Source organism: Drosophila persimilis, unplaced genomic scaffold (assembly GCF_003286085.1).
Source record: "Drosophila persimilis strain 14011-0111.01,24,50 unplaced genomic scaffold, DperRS2 tig00000000-arrow-pilon, whole genome shotgun sequence".
NCBI lineage: Eukaryota > Metazoa > Arthropoda > Insecta > Diptera > Drosophilidae > Drosophila > Drosophila persimilis.
In genome coordinates, this window is record NW_020825288.1 from 15,493,539 (window position 1) to 15,511,456 (window position 17,918).

Genomic DNA, 17,918 nt, shown 5'->3' on the forward strand with positions numbered 1-17,918 from the left:
CCTTAGATCCTCCTGCATTCGCCTCTCAGTTCCGAAGAATTTCTGAACTTTTTGGACTTTCATAAGCTAAGAGTACCTGAAATTCTGTCCCACCTTGCAGATAGGACCAAATCAATTCGTTGGGGTCCTTTGAAAGCTGTTTCTGTGCCAGTTTTGTCTGCTTTGGGACTAATTCCCAAAGACCATCTTCTTAAATCCCGGTGTCCCTGTCAGATTGTAAAGATTGTACCACATTTCCATATCCTCCAGAGTGTCGGAGACCAAGATTCCTCCTTGTTTTTTCTTAGATGTAATCTTTATTTAAATTTGTTTTTAGGAATCTTAAAATATGTACAATCCTAAAGGTAGGTAATACGTGTAGTTTACAAAGAAACTCCCACTAGAAATTAAGAACTTAACTTAAGCAAAATGCAACTTAGCCAAGGAATGCCTGCAAAAAGTAAACTAAAATATATCTGCATCTAGGTACACGAATGTGAAGAGATTTATAGAACCATTGCTGAGGAAAAAGCTGTTGAACAGTTGGAGAAAGCTATGATTGCCAGAGATACGCTTAGGAGTTCCATTTAGGGTGGCGTTTGGAGTGGAAATTCTTTAATTTGTGGATATATGAGATGTCAAAGTAAAGAATGGTATCTAATCAGATCTTTAAAATGTAAAGGTACAAACTCTAAGCTCAATCTTAGCCTAAGGGATTAACTACTCGCCTAAGACGAGTAGGTCTACAATCTAATAGGCATCGGCAAACGGGGGCTATCCAAGGGGGGGATGCTGGCCCAGGACCTAGGTGAAGATGTCCTCGACCAGCTGCTTGGTGATGATGCGATGCGGCCGCGTGGGGTTGACCTTGGGGCGCTGGTAGAGCCGGGCGTTGATGGCGTACAGCCGGGGCGAGAGATCGCAGCGCACGTTGAACCACCAGTCGCAGACGAAGACGGCCTGCGAGAACTGGGTGCCGTTGGGGCAGAGGAACGAGGCCTGCCGTCCATCGATGTCGCAGTAGTGCCAGCCTGGAAGGGGAGGGAAGACCTCTCAGTGGCGATTGTGTTGGCCGGAATGGGGGGGGGGAAATACTCACCCTGGCACCTGGTCTCCATGTCGGCAAAGAATCCGGGATACTCCTGCTCGTCGCAGTAGAAGTTCGTGTAGGGCACCGCCGACAGGATGGGATAGTCGACCCCAGGACGACCTGTGAATGATTTTGTTATTGCAATTAGTGCGCTTCCAGCAAACAAAACAACAAAACAAAACAAACTGCATGTCACGCAGTCGGTTTCCAATCAATTTCACTTCATCCAACCTTACGGGCAAGAAAACCGCCGGAAAAAAATGTGTACCCCCCACAGGACTCTCTCCCTCCCTGCCCGGAATTGTCAAATGCAGGCCCCCGTGCCGGTCCGAGCCCAAAAAACAGAACACAGGCCCCCCAAAAAAAAAATAAACGCGACATAAACAAATCCCTGGCACTCGGATCGTGGCGCGGCGGGTCTCTGGCGCTAATAAATGAATTTACGAGTAGATGCACTTCTGTGCCAAATATTCATTCCGTGCCATTCGGAGGGAAAATAATTTAAAATCTCGCACTCTTTTTTCGAGCCTGATGCTGCTGATGGCACCCGAAATGCATTTCGCCTCATCTTCAGCTCCGACCCGGACAAAAAACGGAACAAAAATATATTTTGGCAGTGGCCGGATAGGGATCCGGCGAGTCCCAGTGCGGAGCCGCCTCCTGCACTGCTGCTGGGTTAGGCCGACCCATTCCCATACCCTCGCCACTGGTGGTCATGGCTGTGGCATCCTTAATGACCAGGCCGGGGCCGTGCATATTGATTGACTTGTCATCGGCATCAACAGAATGCCACGAGGCAGCCAGTTCATAGAGTATGGAGTGCAGGCGATCTCTCCCAGTGGGAGGATGTGTGTAATTTTTAAGTAAAACCTACGAAATCGAACAGTCTCTGACAGGATGGTTCTGAATAATCTAATAACCATCTTTCGGGAAGCAAAACATTGGGAAAACTTCTAGGAATTTGGCATGGATCACAACTCCATTAGAAGACCTTCCTCTCAGGTCTCAAAACCTTCCTGTACAGACCAAAAACTTACCCGGAATGGACTTTCCCAGCTCCAGATACTCCCGCACTGAGGGACTCAGAAAGTTCTCTGGTATCTCCGGCAGATCCTTCTCCTGGCTGCCGCTCTCATCGTTTTCCAGATCCTGCTGCGGCTCCGGCTCAAAGTTGACCGGTTCCGGGGCCCGTGGGCGTTTGGCTCGCTTCGAACGGACCGTTTCGCGGCAATCTGCAAGCAAATGAGACACCATTATGAGACAGCCATTACTCGACTCTGCCAAGCCTCAAATCTCTAAAGTTCAAGGTTTCGCCGGGGGCAAAAACCATCAAAGTTAAGTACGATTCCAGCATTAAGGCGCTAATGTCAAGATACAAATACGAATGTGTTTTGCCCAACCACTCCTAACCCAGTTCTCGAGACGACTGCGACGGTAGCCAAAGCCAAGTTAACTTTAACCTCAACAGCGTCTGACCCGCTTTTGGCTTTTGCTTTTGGCGTTGCAAGCAACTATTGTGCAACATTTGTTCTCCCATTCTGTGGCAGTTGCCGTCGTCGTTTGCTTGTGCTGCTGCTGCTTCTGATGACAAGTTTCGTGCGGTTGCCTCTAACCTTGTGCGCTTCTTTGGCAGTGGGAAAAGACTTGCCGCTGAGTAAAGAGCTCTGCTGTGGTAATTGCTCAATGTTTATTTGTTTTCTTACACCCTTTCGGAGAGGGGAACTTGATAGTAATACAGGGGGAAAATTTTCATACGATCCTGTAAGGCACGTCCCATTTATCAGAGATTTATTCAACATAATACAAGCTTGGTGTGGACTCAACAGGTGATCGGTCCCGCGAATCCATCAACAAAGTACAGACAGTGATTGGTGCACGCTGCTCCGAAAGTCGAGTCTCGAGCTCGAAGCTAAGCACCGAGAATGCAAAAACAAAATACAGCCCAGTGTACCTGAAGTGGGCAGTTTTTTCTCATACAAATTAATTCAAAAGCCTACCCAACGTGGCTTTAATGTATGGTGATCCTAAATCAATGGCGAGGAACCTAGATATTGTATCCTATTGTATGTGGACAGATCAATCCGTTAACAAAATTACCATCTGATATACTGTTTAATTCTTCGGTTGATATAGTTTATTCATTCGATTTGGTTTGTCTTAAGTTGAACAGAATATATGCTTATATGTTGGGTGATCTGTAATCTACGAGATTCTGGCAGTGACAGATACTGGCGGTACGTGGCCACTCTTTTCCTGACGTCTACTATAGATATATTAGAGAAGATACAGAGGATCAATAGGTCAGACCGCGTCTGGTGTTCTTAGTCACTCCGCTACCACTACCACATGCTACAGATATTCAATTTCAATACTTAAAGGAATCGACTATAAGAATCAGTGGGACTCATATATAGGGGATATACTACCAAATACAATACTACATACTACTACATTTCAATAATAACTACCCAATTTACTCATCCGATAATATTACTACATACATTATAATACATATACCTCCCAAATGAACCAAAACTTTGTAAACTTATAGTGATGTAGTATATTTTAATATTATATGTTATATTCAAATACAAACTACACCCACAAAAAAAAAAGAAGTAGTATCTTCAATGCCACATTTTGTCGAATTTCTAACGTGAAAACCCAAACTAACCCACACTTTTAATGGATATTAAATAGACCCTCCTAGTGGTCCACTGCTGTCCAGGGTATAGCCGATTCGGTGCTCCCAAAAGCTTGTGTTAATTTTGTGCATTCTGATTTAGCTTTTCCGATTTTGCATAACTCCGTTTCGGGGCTCATTAGCTTGATTTGTTGTTGTACATAAACTTGATTCATTTGCGGCTCTGATCTCAGCTCAGCTCTGAGCTCGTCCGCTTCCTTCAGAGCCCCCCCACACATATCTTTTTATGTGTTTATTTTTTCGAGCGAACCTCTTGAATTTACATTTTGCATGCACCGCAGCTGGAAGCGGACTCGACACAAAACTAGTTCTTGAATTGTGTATTCTACAATGCATTTCACGCGCAATTTATTCACATTGGTTGGCAGTTGTCGTCGTTGACTGTTGTAATTGACCTTAACCTTGTTCCGGCGCTGTCTGTGCTCCTCGGTTCGCGGGCCGTGTTTTGGGTTGTGTAATTGCTGTGTTGAATTATGGCATAGCCATGCCCGATCGTTTATTGTTGCCTTTCATCTGATATCGATTGTGGTCGGAGCGGGGAGCCGGACAAGGGAAGGAGGCGATCTCAATGCAGCTGTGCAAAGCGATAGGCGATGAGTAATCGGTCTAACAATCTAATTGCGATTTTAATCGATATTTAGATAAAAGATATTTAGTGAACATTTTGACTACAACTCATTTCAGTCTTTTATTTCGATCAAAGAAAAATTTACATACCCCTAAAATAAATGCCAAAAAGTTTTCTTATTCTGAAAGTAATCTATGGGCCCATAAAAGTCGTATCCGTCGTTAAGGCAAATCTCCAATAAATCGTCGCCCAATTATAAACATCGTTAAAAGTTTGTTAATAAATATTTTATAGCCTTTTTTTTTGAATGCAATGCCTTAGGACTACAATATACTCGTATGTAGGTTTTTTTTAATGGTTTTTGGAGGAAGTGAGAGAACTGTTGCAATGCCCGAGTAGAGCAATGGGACTTGAAGCCAGTTTCAGGCAGTTTTGATCACGTTAGAGGGAGTTTTATTCCAGTTTTATTCGTACCTGCAACTCGTTCCAAACGATGTGTTTATATGAATAGTAATCGATACGAATTGTGTGGCAATCTACACGCATATGGAAGTAAATCTAAATAATAAACAAAATAAAATCCCTCCTGAAAATAATCCAATTTACATAAGTATTCCACAGCCACAGAACAGCTAATTATTTGGTCCAAACGGGGAGCACATGGCTCAGAGAGCAGAAACCAATTAGGCAGAGACACGCCCCCCCCCCCCTGGCTGCTGGCTGCCGGCTCCCACTCCCACATAGCGGCCAATCGAATGCAGAAAGCATAAAATTAAAATTAAATTATTAGCACACACATACACACACACACACACAGAGAGCACTGCGGCCGACAAATTGCAACATTAAATCGTAAAAATTTCGCAAAAATAGCAACAAAATGTATTACAATTGAAATAATTACTGCGAAAAAGAAAAACAATCAAATCGTAATTAGAGTCAAGAGAGGCCAACCAGCAAATACGACGACAAATTGTAAAAACTTGGCACTGATACGCGCAAGTATCTTTGTATCTTTGTATCTGTATCTAAGCCGCGTCCATTAGCCACGCATTTGTTTGGGGCCTAATGTCAAAGAGTTTTGTGCGTGAGAGCAAAAGAAATCCACAAAAAAGGAGTCTTTTTTTTTGGGAAACGGATGGGGAGTGCGTCGTCATGGCCTGGCTCTGGGGGCACACCCCTTTGTCACGTCAGGCCGGGGCCTGGTTGGGGCTTGGGTTAGGTAACCTGGACGGACGTTGGTGCTGCCGCCACACTCTGCTCCTTCCACGGGTTGCACCATCAAATCTGATGATTTCGTTTGGTTTGCCTCTCCCCCCCCTCCCCACCCGTTTCGGCCGCTGCTGCTGGGTTCGTTTTGGTGGCCTGTCGTCGCCCATGTGATTGGGTTTTCTTGCTCTTTCTGTTGCTATTGCTATTGCTGTTGGTTCGGTTCGGCTTTGGCTTTGGTTTTCGGTTTTGTGCAGTCGCATAATTAAAGTAATTGCCTTTCGTTCGGTTTGGTGTGGAGTGTGCGCGAAATTGAGTCAGCAGCTGGGGGGGGGGGGGGGGGGGGGGGGGGGAAATTAAACAGAAACACACAGTCCCAGCCCCAGCCACTGCAACGCATTTCACAATTGTGTAATTGTCGTTTTGGGGCTGAGTTTGCGTTGAATTTGGCACCTTTTGTTCCGCCACACCAAGGCACAGCGCACCACCGAACGACTGATAAGAATCGCAGCCACTTCAGGCCTCGTTTTGGCCAAATAAATCACAATTGCCACAAAATATGTATCAGCGTAGACGCATCTGAGAGTCGGGCTCTGCCTCTGTCTGAGGATTATAGCCACGGAATAGGACTCTCACGACTCCGACTCCATGGCTGAGCTCCCCATAAATTAGGCGACTTTTCTCGCTATCAGTTATCAGGAGTGTCCTGTTGGAATTATTAATGTTTTTCACTCGAAAGGTAAAGTTTTGAAGAGAAAGTCTGACTAACTAAGTATTGCAAATTGTTTTTGCATCTAAATTATACAAAACTTTCGATAAACCAGCAGTAAATCTGTTAAGCCTTCGAAATTCGTGTATACTTACTCGAAGGACAAAGAAAACAGAGTATTTTTAAATATTTTTAAAGAAAGTGACGTATTTTTTCGGGGTTCTATAAAAAGTGTTAAGTTTTCCATCATAATTTACTTCATTGTCATTTTCTTCCACCATAAAGATGCCAATAACGAGTTCTTTGGTGTGTTCTGAGCCCAACTGAAACCTTCTTCCTCAGACTATGGTTTCCTTAATTCTTAATTCAGGGGCAGACACTTTCCTCTTTGTTTCTTGACTACATTCGACGTCAGCCTCTTATCGCCTAGGGGGCACGATCCTCTCTAAACGAGGCTGTACTCGTGAGGGGATGCGGGATGAGGCAAATGACAAGAGTAACGGACAGCAGAGTGACGGAGATCAAAGTCCAGAAGACAAGGGTGGTACATCATATGATGGATTATAGAAGTAAGAATATATATTTTTAGAACTGATTTGTTCTGGTTTCCGTTTATGGAATGTTCTGTTTCTGTCAGTGTACCGTCTTTAGTGAGTGAGTGAAGATTTCGCAATCAAATTCACCGAAAACCCACAAACAATGCCCGTTCGTCTGGGCCTTAATCGGTTAAAGGGTTCAAAAAGCCAGCCATCGAGCAGCCAGAGGGGGGGAAATGCGAGGCGACAATTATGGGTAAATAAATCATTTATAAAAAAGCAAAAGACGACGCCACGGCACATCCTTCCACATCAACATCAACAGCAACTGCCGGCGGGAGAGGCAGCTCCAACCACAGCCACAGTTGGGGATACAACGCGGCTCCGCCAGCAACAACAAGATACATAATTCAGTTGCCATGATGAGCCCACGATGATGGTGGGATCTCGTATCCATGGAACGGTGTTGTCCTCCTCTTCGTTGTTGTTGTTGTTGTTGTTGTGGCTGTGCGTAAAGCGGCGCAAAATAAATTAAGCTCATTATATAATTGAATCCTTGATAGGCTGATTATCCACACGGCTTGGTCAGCGGTGTCTCCTGCCCAGTCTCTGCCCCCTCGCTCCATCCACTCATCCGCTTATTAAAAGGATAATGCCCAGTCAAACGCAAAGGATGCGAAATGGCCAAACGAAAAAATTATGTAAATGAATTTCCTGTTGCATGCGGCATGCGGCATGCGGCATGCGGCGCCCGCGATGCACGTTGAACAGCCGACATTTCCATAAATCTGCCAGGTAGTGGCGGTACAGCCTTAAAATTTCGCTATAAGAAGAGAGGCAGTCCCCAGTGGGAGATGCCGTGTCCCCACAAAAATGAACTCCAGGGAGTTCTTTATTGAACAGATGTGTATTTAAGGGACTTATAGATCTATAATTATAATATAAATATCGTTTATTAACTATGTTTGGAACGAATAACAGTACAAAGTATATGCTTCAAACGAGTCTTTTTCTCTCGACTTTAGTTCAACTTTTCGCTGCTGCTTCCAAAGAACGAATGTCGTATCGATAACCCCTTATCGGTTATGTCTTTGAAATATCGGTTAAGTCTTATCGATGGTATCTTAGGAAGGACAGCGCCAACTACTTCAAACCCCTCAATCTTTACATAGATAGAGAATACTGTTAAGACCTTCAAAGCAAAGTCTAGACATTTGTGAGCTATGAATTCGAACTGAATTTTATTCTTGAAGTCCGAACCTAATATATGATTTAACAATGAGGTATGAAGTACAATTTTGTATTCAATTATTATCGCTAGACACATCGTCTAGCTAGGATATATCGTTACGTCGTGTGGCACTGCATACATCAGTGATATTTTGGGGACTATATTGTATAAGTGCTCCTCCACTTGTGGATCTTACAGATGGCTTACAGATCTCCGCTTACACCCTAGCACTCGAAGCTGATCGATCGCTCAGATCCCTGGAGAGAATGCGGAAGGAGCAGACGGAGTCCAGAGTAGTCCACGCGACTGCGAGACAATGCTTTGCCGCCGTAACCCTGGCCGTGACTCCACTTAAATGTAATTGTACATTATAGAATAGAGAACTATAACTCTTAAATTGTCTAATTTATATGATTTTCTCACTTCATGTTAGAGATCGGGGGGGTTTTTTTTTTACATTGATAGCCTTTTCATTCCCGCAGATTTCAAAAAACAATGTCTCTAAAACCAAATAATATATAACTTTTACAATTGCCAGAAGGAAATAAACTAGATTTCTCTATCCGCAAAAACAATCTACCGAATGAAGGAGATATGTGGAGCACTCCACAAGTGCCATAATCAAAGCCACTTCCATCTTTTGAACCATCAGCGAAAAAATTGTCGCGGGCTCCACCTTAAAAACGGGCTAACAAAAATAACGAAAAATAAAATAGTTTTTATGTCGCTGGATCGCCAGTTGGGCTGTGTTGTGGGGCCAGTCGTATATTTTAACGGCAACTTCATGCAGTCACGATTTGTTACACACACACACATAAATCTAGATACATACAGGTACGAGTATATAAGTATAGAGAAAAGTGTGTGTAGTCCACAGCCTCCTTAATCTATTGACTAAATGCATTGCATAAACTGTCGGGCCAAACCTCTGAGCCAAAAACCTAAAACAATGCCACAAAACGAACGAGTTCGTTCGTGCAACGGCAACGGCTACGCTTTCAATGGCCGCAAATAGCTCAAAGGCAGGCGCTTTGTCTAGCCAGCACCCATTCTCCAGTCCTCCTGGTCCCGAACCCTGCTCCACTCCACTCCCTGCCCCACAGCATGGCTGCAACGTTTGAATTATGAACGCAGCCGAAAATCTATTCGGATATGGCCAAAACAAATCCCCAGGCCCCAAACGGTTTACAAGAGGGAGAACATTTGGCTTAAACCCGCATCAAATTTAATACGAAACTCCGCTAGAACAGCTCGCTCTCGGTCTCACTCTCGCGTTGTCTTTGGATTGTTATCGCTGGCCACAAGACACCCACCATAACTACATACATATAACTATATCCCATAGCCAATATCCAATCCAGTAAACCGCCTTAACCGATTCCAGTTAACTCTTAACTCTGCCACGTAACCGGGCCAACGCGGAGCTCGAGGCCTACGATTTCATGGGCGGTGGCCAGAGTGGAGCGCAAATATACAAACCGTTTGCAACTCCTCTCTCGATGGCATTAATTTATGGCACTTATACAGGTTTCGGTCTGCTCGACGGAGGCTCATTACAAGCATAAATTTGCATTTGGAGTGGTGTAGGAGGTAACGCCAGGAATTTCGCTCGAGGAAGGGTTCGTTGCAAGTTGTGTGATCAATCTTACAAATTACATTTATTTTTGTGGGTATTTTGATCGCGTAAGAAGTGATTCCAAGCCGAAATCGATCAAATTTGACCAAGTCTTTAAAGACTTGGTAGGATTTTGTACAAGAAACAAATCGAGAAGAACAATATGTAATAGGCAGAAGTACCTACATATATCCGAGGCGGAGATTTATCTCATCCACCAGATTGCAGAATCTAGTCGGAAACCGATCTTTATTATACCGAGAATGTAGGAAACCAGCTCTCGTGTCTGACACCCCTGCCTCACGCTCTCTCTCTCTCTCTCTCTCTCTCTCTCACACACACAGAGGAGCTTAGCAATTAAGGGTGAGTTTTCAAGCGAGTCTGGCATGTACTCAAGGAGAGCTACACTACCTCTCTTTCACACTTTCTTCACTGCTAGCTCTATCCTATATCTCTACCAATAAAATATACTCGAACCCTTTAAGGGAGGGGTTTTCCTTTCCTCTATTCAAAATATTCCCACATTATCATTGTAAATTGTAAAGATTCCCAATTCTACTAAAAGAAAATAGCTATTTTGTGCTCTTCCAGCATATCCCCCTGTACCTGTATCCCCCATTAGTGTTCGAATCTCTCTCTCTCTGACATTCTTTAAGGCACAAAATAAACAATCATCCCCAAACACTGGTGATCCGATCATCGTTGTCTGCTGTTTTATACACACACAGTTTAATAAGCTTTTATATGTAATTATGCATTTTTATTTCATGTTAATTGCATTGAAAGGACACGCGGCGACTGGTTCCCACAGTTTTCCAAACCTCCAGACCGCCAGTCCGTCCGTCCGTCCGTCCGTTCGTTCGGCTTTCCGCCGAGGTCGCTTTCCGCGGCTGGCCGGGCCGTTTTTCATGTCGCATGTCTCATAAATATAAATGACTGAATTTTTCCGCAATTTGTCGCACACAAAACAAATTTCATTTTAATTGAAAATTATGCCAGAGCATTAACATGAGCCGCGATTTAATGGACTCTATGGGGGCTTTTGCGTGGATGATGCTGTCGAAGATTTAATGCCAGTTCGTTGAGTGATTCCGAAGGATGATTCTCCACAGGAATGTGACAATGAGCAGTCAGCAGGGAGTTCAATGGATTATAGTGGCGATACTTTCCAGGAATCTAAGAACTATAATATTGAGGCCTCTACCTTGGGAAATTCGATGGTGGACTCTGTGAAACTTTCATTAAAGCAGACGGTGCCCTCACGTTCATTTATATCACTTTGAAAAATTCTTAAATTCTTTTCTCTCCTTCTCTCCTTTATTAATATTTTAGTTCTTCTAATATCCGAAACCATTATTAGCAGATAATTGTTAACTAAATAAATACATAATGATGCTGGAATCATATTCTGAAGACAATTATGGTTATTTGTGATTAGATAGATTAGATATTCAACAATGCTCATTTCCACTGTGGGGTTTTGGGATAACTTGGTAGATCTGCAGATAAATATATTAATGGGATTTGTAAGGGATGTAATCTCTGAGAGGGAAGACCCAAAAGATGTAATTTTCAATATTTTTCGGTTTTTTAAACAGCTTTATTGAGTTGGGCATTATCTCTGTACCTAAGTTATGTTTTAATTCCCATATATCCGCTAGTTTGATTGAAGCCAAAGGAGCTCTTGGTTTTATCTAAAGATGGTGTAGGGAATTTTCTACTTTCTACTTTATCTTTCTCTTGTCCGGCACATCTTAGAATATGGTTCCTGCATCTGGGTTACTCATTACTAGATATATATTAAGATAATCAAGTCTGTTCAAAAACAATTCCTTGTCTTTGCCCTCCGCGGACTTCTAGACCCTTCTAGACATCTTCCTTCTTATGAGAGTCGGGAGCTTCTTATTAACATCCACTCCCCTGAAAGCCGCAGGACTTGCCATGCCATCTCTTTATTTTTAATCCTTTTTCAAAATTAATTTTTTGTAAATTAATTTATGTTGTAGATTTTTCTTTCCATACATTTGAACTGACCATTCTTGAAATTTAAACAATAAACACTATAGATGTACATATAATAAATTTGATAAATAGTTTTAAATATGAAATAATATTTAAGCGAAAGATCCACAGGCTGCCGAAGCCTGGTATTGATGCTTAATGTCTGCAAAGGATATCTGTATTCGAGTCTATAATTATATTGATATGGCACAATTCCAAAGAAGAGCATGTGCCAGATTGACAAATTGCGAAAAACTCTATTGAAATCGAAATTAAAACTTGGGATTAGTATTATGTGTGTGGCACACCGCATACCGTTTTTGCATTTTTTGTGCAGTTTATCGCTGGAGCTGTTGTCTTGGGCCGTGTTCGAGCGAGCCATTTGCATATGTCAGCGCTGGGGAGGTGGTCCATGGTCCGTCCCCATGGTCCAATGCAGTCCAATGCAGTCCGATGCAGTCCGATGGCCGATGGCCGATGTGTTGGCTGGTGGCTGACAGCCGCATAAATTGTTTTCTCGTGTGTACCAAATGTTTGACTTACGCGCAAAAATGTTTGTGTCTTTTTGTCGGTCTGTACTTTTTTCTGGGTGTTTGCATTTGCATAAATCAATTAATATGAACATGCAGATGCAGATGCAGAATTTTTGTTGCGTGTCTGGGACGAAGCTAAATATTTCCTGCACCTGGTGCCTGGTGCCTGGTGCCACGGTGGCTTTTAACCCACATCCTAGTGCGACAAAGAATTTATTGACCCATAGAGTGGGTCGCATATGTGGCCAGGGGCTGAGACTGAGACTCGATATCATAAAGGCATCCGCTTGGTAATCATTTGCCGTTTTCCCACAATTAGCTGTTTGGCATCGCATCTCGCAATAATTGAAAATCATTTGCATTCGAATGGCAAATCATTTGCTGCGACCGATGATGCCTAAAGCGGATGTGCTGGCTTTTAACCCAACAGCAGCAGCAGTAGAGGCAGCAGCGGCAGTGGCAGCAAAAGGTTGTTAAGCAGTTAGTGGCATGCATTACGTATACGCCGTGTGCTGGCTTGGTGCGGCTGATTTGTGTGGCGGCTGCCTGTGTCGAATGAATGCTTAATGTGAGTGGGAAGCCATTCGTCTCGAGATGGGCCCCTTAGCTTGAGGAACTTTGCTGCATTCCCCAGATCCAAACAGAGAGCTAGATCCGCCGCTTAATCGCGACTTTATGAAGCACTTGGCATTACCAGTCACTTTCAAATTTTAGATTGTGTGTGCTTGTCGAGTGACTGTCTTCAAGAGGAGTATGCAGTCAGTAAAAGTGATTGCAAGACTAAGAACTCCCACATTTATATTGTTTCCAAAGGGTTATTCGCTCTATAAACTAGAGCTAGGACTCTGGTACTGCCCTTTGGGAGATTCCGTAGAGGAATTTAATATTTAAATCCAGACTCGACTTTTCGATGCCTGATGTATATGCTAGATATATAAAAAGCACTTCCATCTTGAATTGAACATTTCGTAACAGCTAGTAAAAAAGAACACAAGCTAAACACACAATACTCTATGATCTATGATACTCTATATTAATGAACAATGCCTGCACGACGCAAGTTGGTCCATTTTTGGCTGTGGAATGACGAACGAATCCAAAAAGATAACGAAAATGTGCGTGTGAGCATGTAGCAATTTCATGAATCTCAATCCCACGAGGCACAATATGAACGAAATGAGCTACCACTATTGGAACGTAGATAAAAACAACGCCAAATGTTGAATATTTGGCTCTACCGAAAAAAATGACCCCATGAAACATGAGTCAGAAGGTAGGAAGACAGATCCAGATTAAATTGATGTTGCAAATGACATTGTTCGAAGGGGGTTTGTCATCTAGTATGCAGAAAAGAAGAGCATCAACAAAGGTTCCCGCAGGTTCCACATACAATTAAAATTGAATGAATTTGATGGCCAGCCTAATCCTTGAGTTAGTCAGGGCTTTCTGAATATCCAATACCCATTTGAATACACCCCGGAACTGCTGGGTACAGGGTATATCCCCAACAATCTTCCACGCTTTGACATTTGCCTCGTCGGCTGAGTGGGCAACAGCTTTTGACATGAAATTTGTATTAAATCCAAGTAATAATCACAAACACAATGCCAGAGCGACCGAGGAACCGACGGTTAATTAGAGGCAGCCACAAATCGCACCTCATTGAAATGGCAAACAGCGCAGAAAGCGGACCAGACGACGGCGAAGGCGGATCACACAGCCTTCGACTTGGTCTCTTAATTTTATTACTTTTCGTATCCATACATATGTATACCTAGTATATGCAGGTATGTATGTATATAAATGTTGCTTTTGCATTTGCCACAGAAAATGTCGTGCAGCATTTGGTTCGCTTTGGGTTTTTTGGGGTGCGGACTTGGGCAACCTTCAAATCTCTGGCAAATGTCAGATGCCAAATACGAGTAGAACTTTCCTGTCTGGGGGAATGTGTATGCGGCTCTCTGTCTGGCTAATGGCTAATGGCTAATGGTGATGATGGGGCTTGGCGGATTAGAAAGTCTTGGACAAAAGACGTCTCATAAATAACCTGAACTTTTGCCGCATTGGCCAATAAAACATATAAATACTCCGCCGCGTTGTTTCGTGTCGAGTCTGGGGATGTTGCAAGGCTCGTCGCTGCTCGGCGCGGCTCTCTTCCCAAACGCCCCATACGCTACGCATGCGCGCCAAGTGGTCAGACAGCCAGGGGACCGGCGGGGACCGCGGACCATAAAATGGAGAGACACGCAGCCGTCGTCATCGCCATCGCCATCGCCATCGCAGCCATTTGGAGGCAGTTTCGGCTTGCGGTTTTGTCGGGGCTTGACACGTCAAGGCACTCGTTCAGTCTGCACCTCCCACCGCCGCCAGCATTCATTCACACACTCGCACTCAAAGATACAAAGATACACGAGATGTACATACGGAGATACGTATGGAGTACGTCCATCAAAGTGGCGACGCTGTCGTGTAATCTGCTTGAATTTATTGCGCCTAACTTGCATTTTTCTGCTTGTAATTTGATTTAACTAAATCCGAGCCGAGCCGAGCCGAGCCGCACCAAAAGAAGCAACGTGTGGCAGGCTGGTGTGGCCATAAATGCGGTTCTTGCTGCTGTACTCAGAGATACCCCCATGTGGTTTCAGCTTGGACTTTGGAACTAGGAATGGCTGTCCTCCCTCTAATACAATATCGTCCGATCAATCCCATAAATCAATATGCCACTCAATCATATCACCCAGCGAATGATTGATATGCAAATTCCTGCATTCGATTTCGATGGGGGTTGAATGATTGAATGAGCCAGCAGCAAGTGGCACACGCCACAAATGTGCCACAGTGAATGGTAAGACACCTCCTAAATGGCGAACGTTCCCTTTTTATTTGAATTTGACTACGAGATCCCTACTTATGCTATACTGTTGTATATCCAGCTGAGTAATACTCGTATTTATCAAAATATAAGTCCATGAATGCATTCAGACAGCGCTTTAACGAAGAGGCAGGATTGACAATGAGAAGGAATGAGCATGTTTTGAGAGTTTGTTCGAATTTATCCATTCACTTGCAAGATCAACTACTAGGGCACTGGTAAAGCATTCTAAAGTCTACAAGAAACGCCAGAAGATCACTCTTTGCAGGGAACAGTCGCTGCAATAACCAGAAAGATGATTCTTAACAGAGTAAAGGACTCCTGCAAACCCTTGTTATCAAGTCTCTGCCTAAATCTTTCAACGAAAGAAAGCTTCAAGAAAATTCATTCCACCTCTACTTATAGCTCTCTCAGAGAAGCAGATCAGGACTCAGCAGCTGACTCTTATAAGGAGGAAGATTCGGTGGAGACCTCCAGTAATAGCGGAAGAAAATCCCAGACAAACTCCTCACAAGAGCATATAGAAATATATGTATGTAGGGTAGGCAGACCTTTAACCAGCTGATGACTACCGATCTATCGTTATGGATAGTCAAGGGTATGATTGGAAGGTATATCGATAGTAGAGCAAGTGTTCGACTTCGAAAGCGAGAAGAAGGACGTAATAAGGTATGGAAAGGTACTTAATTGTTATCTATTTAAAACTAAGAATAAATATTATACCCGATTAGTCAATACAACGACGTGTGGCGTACTTGTTTATGGAGTTTCTTTGTAGGGAGCTCACTGAGGATCACTACATATCCCTACTATATGTGCAGCAACGAGCCCATTAGATCGAGTCCCTCTGGCGTTGCCATAAACTGAACATTTTGAATTATATATATATATATATATATTGTATATGTATGTCAGCAGCCCAAGATCATCCGACAGACTCTACCACCTGCTATCGTAGTCGCACATACATATTGTGAGAGTGAAACAAAGTTAATACTTGGATGTACTTCCTAGAAACGCCATTTAGAATGCTCGAGTGTCTATCTGTATCCTTTTCTCAGTGACCGTATATTCGGTATTTTTCTAGTGGGGCGTTACATTTATGGATTTATTTATTATATATGCCAGGGATTCCGTATTGGGCTTCCGTACTGACTGATATGGGTTATCCTACCACAATATTTATGTACTAATGCATGTACTCTATACAATTGAGGAGCTGGACTTGGATACTCTGCTGCCATGCTTAAGCTAAGGCTAAGGCCTAAGGGACAATCATATAGTATTTCTGAATAAAATAAGCTCTAACATACCCAAGAAACCAAGCGGTCATTCATATTCTGTTCTTTAAATCTACACATCTTTAAACAGTATACTATTGAAGGAGGACGAACCTAAGTCTGACTACAATGTAAACTGCATTTCAAATTAAAGTGAAGGAAATACTTATGCCAATGGGAGCTGTATATATGGAAGAAGATTCGACCGAAGCTTCCCAGTTTTCAAAACACTAAAATGGACGCTTCAAGACCTTCTATGATGGGACTCCAAATTTTGAATGATATCCAGACTTCTGTACTTTGTGCTGTGTCAAAGTCTATGCAAATCATTGAGGGCCAAGTAAAAGTACTTTCACCCTCAATCATCAGCCACAAAAGGCCTGACTTCGTAGTCCCCTTGATGCCACATGGAGGGTACTCTTGATTTATTTGCACTTACCCGTGTATAATAAATATCCACAAATGATGATGAACACCAAAGTTATTCTCGGCAACATGTTGCGGCTGTTTTTCGATGCCCGGCTGCAGCTCTCTCTGTCTGTCTCTCTGCACTGCACTCTGCACTGCTTGTCTCCTTCCGTTGACTCGCTCTCCACTCGATGGATCGACTGTTTCTCACTCACTTGTTGCGCTTGATGATCGATGCTTGGATGCACTTGGAGAACACCGATTGGCAAGAAGGCCGCCAAAACCGCGATCGTTTTACACAATATTAACGGATAACGATTAACGATGTGGTGGAGACGCGTGCTGAGGGAACGAGCTAACGAATCGTTAAATTTCGTTTTAAAAAACAATTACGATCAATCCGTTTTTATTGGCAACAGCCGCCTATTAAGACAATTTGCAATTGCGGCACTCGTTTGTTTCTCTTTCTGCTTTTATTATTTTGTGTGTGTGTGTGTTTTCCTGATGTTGTTGCTGGGGCAAAGCGAAAGATTGCCTCAAATTTGCATGAGGCCTGGCCTATAAAGCGGCGACACACGCACACACACACTCGTAGGCACTCGTATGTGGGGTTGCCTAATATGCCACCAAAATAGCGGGCGGGTGCTTCACGTTGCAGTGGCAGTTACAGTTGCCGCAACAGCAGCCAGCAGTTGCCTCAGTTTTTCCTGTCGCGTCGAGACAATGGGGCACGAATATGGCACAACAACAAACACAAAGGCGAAGGCAAGGCAGGGCAGGCGGACGGACGGACGGACAGAGCAGAGCCGTGATCGTCGTCGTCGATCTGCATTTGTTTCACTTTTATTATTATGGCCCAAAATGTATCTCGACGGGTGTGTATCGGCCGGGAGATCGGTTAATGTGTGCTGTACGCTCTCTACGACGCTTCAACCTCGACTGACTGCAGTCGCTGTTCAATTGAATCGAATACGTGGTCTACTGGTCTACTGGCTCCCAATCGGTTGAAAGCTCTGGCTCTGAGTCTCAGTCTGAGTCTCGGTCTTGAGTGGATCCGAACTCGTTTGTCGTGCCTCCGAAAATGTTCGGCTTGAGCGCATTGCGGCTAGCCCGCTTTTAATTGTACTAACTAGCCTGCTACTAACTGGCCATGCTCCGATCTGCTCCAATCTGGCCAGGCTGC

At 43.6% G+C, this 17,918-nt stretch overlaps 2 protein-coding genes across 2 annotated transcripts in view; one reads left to right on the forward strand and one right to left on the reverse strand.

The window, feature by feature from the left end:
* LOC6588598 overlaps positions 1 to 17,918 on the forward strand; it is a 70,063-nt gene that overhangs the window by 43,909 nt on the left and 8,236 nt on the right. The window lies entirely within an intron of this gene.
* On the reverse strand, positions 352 to 17,679 carry LOC6588592. Its single transcript, XM_002013810.2, has 4 exons — positions 16,767 to 17,679; positions 2,107 to 2,301; positions 1,079 to 1,189; positions 352 to 1,010 (listed from the first exon to the last, which is right to left on the reverse strand). Exons 1-4 carry the CDS (start codon positions 16,822 to 16,824, stop codon positions 784 to 786), a joined length of 591 nt encoding a protein of 196 aa, XP_002013846.1. The 5' UTR covers positions 16,825 to 17,679; the 3' UTR covers positions 352 to 783.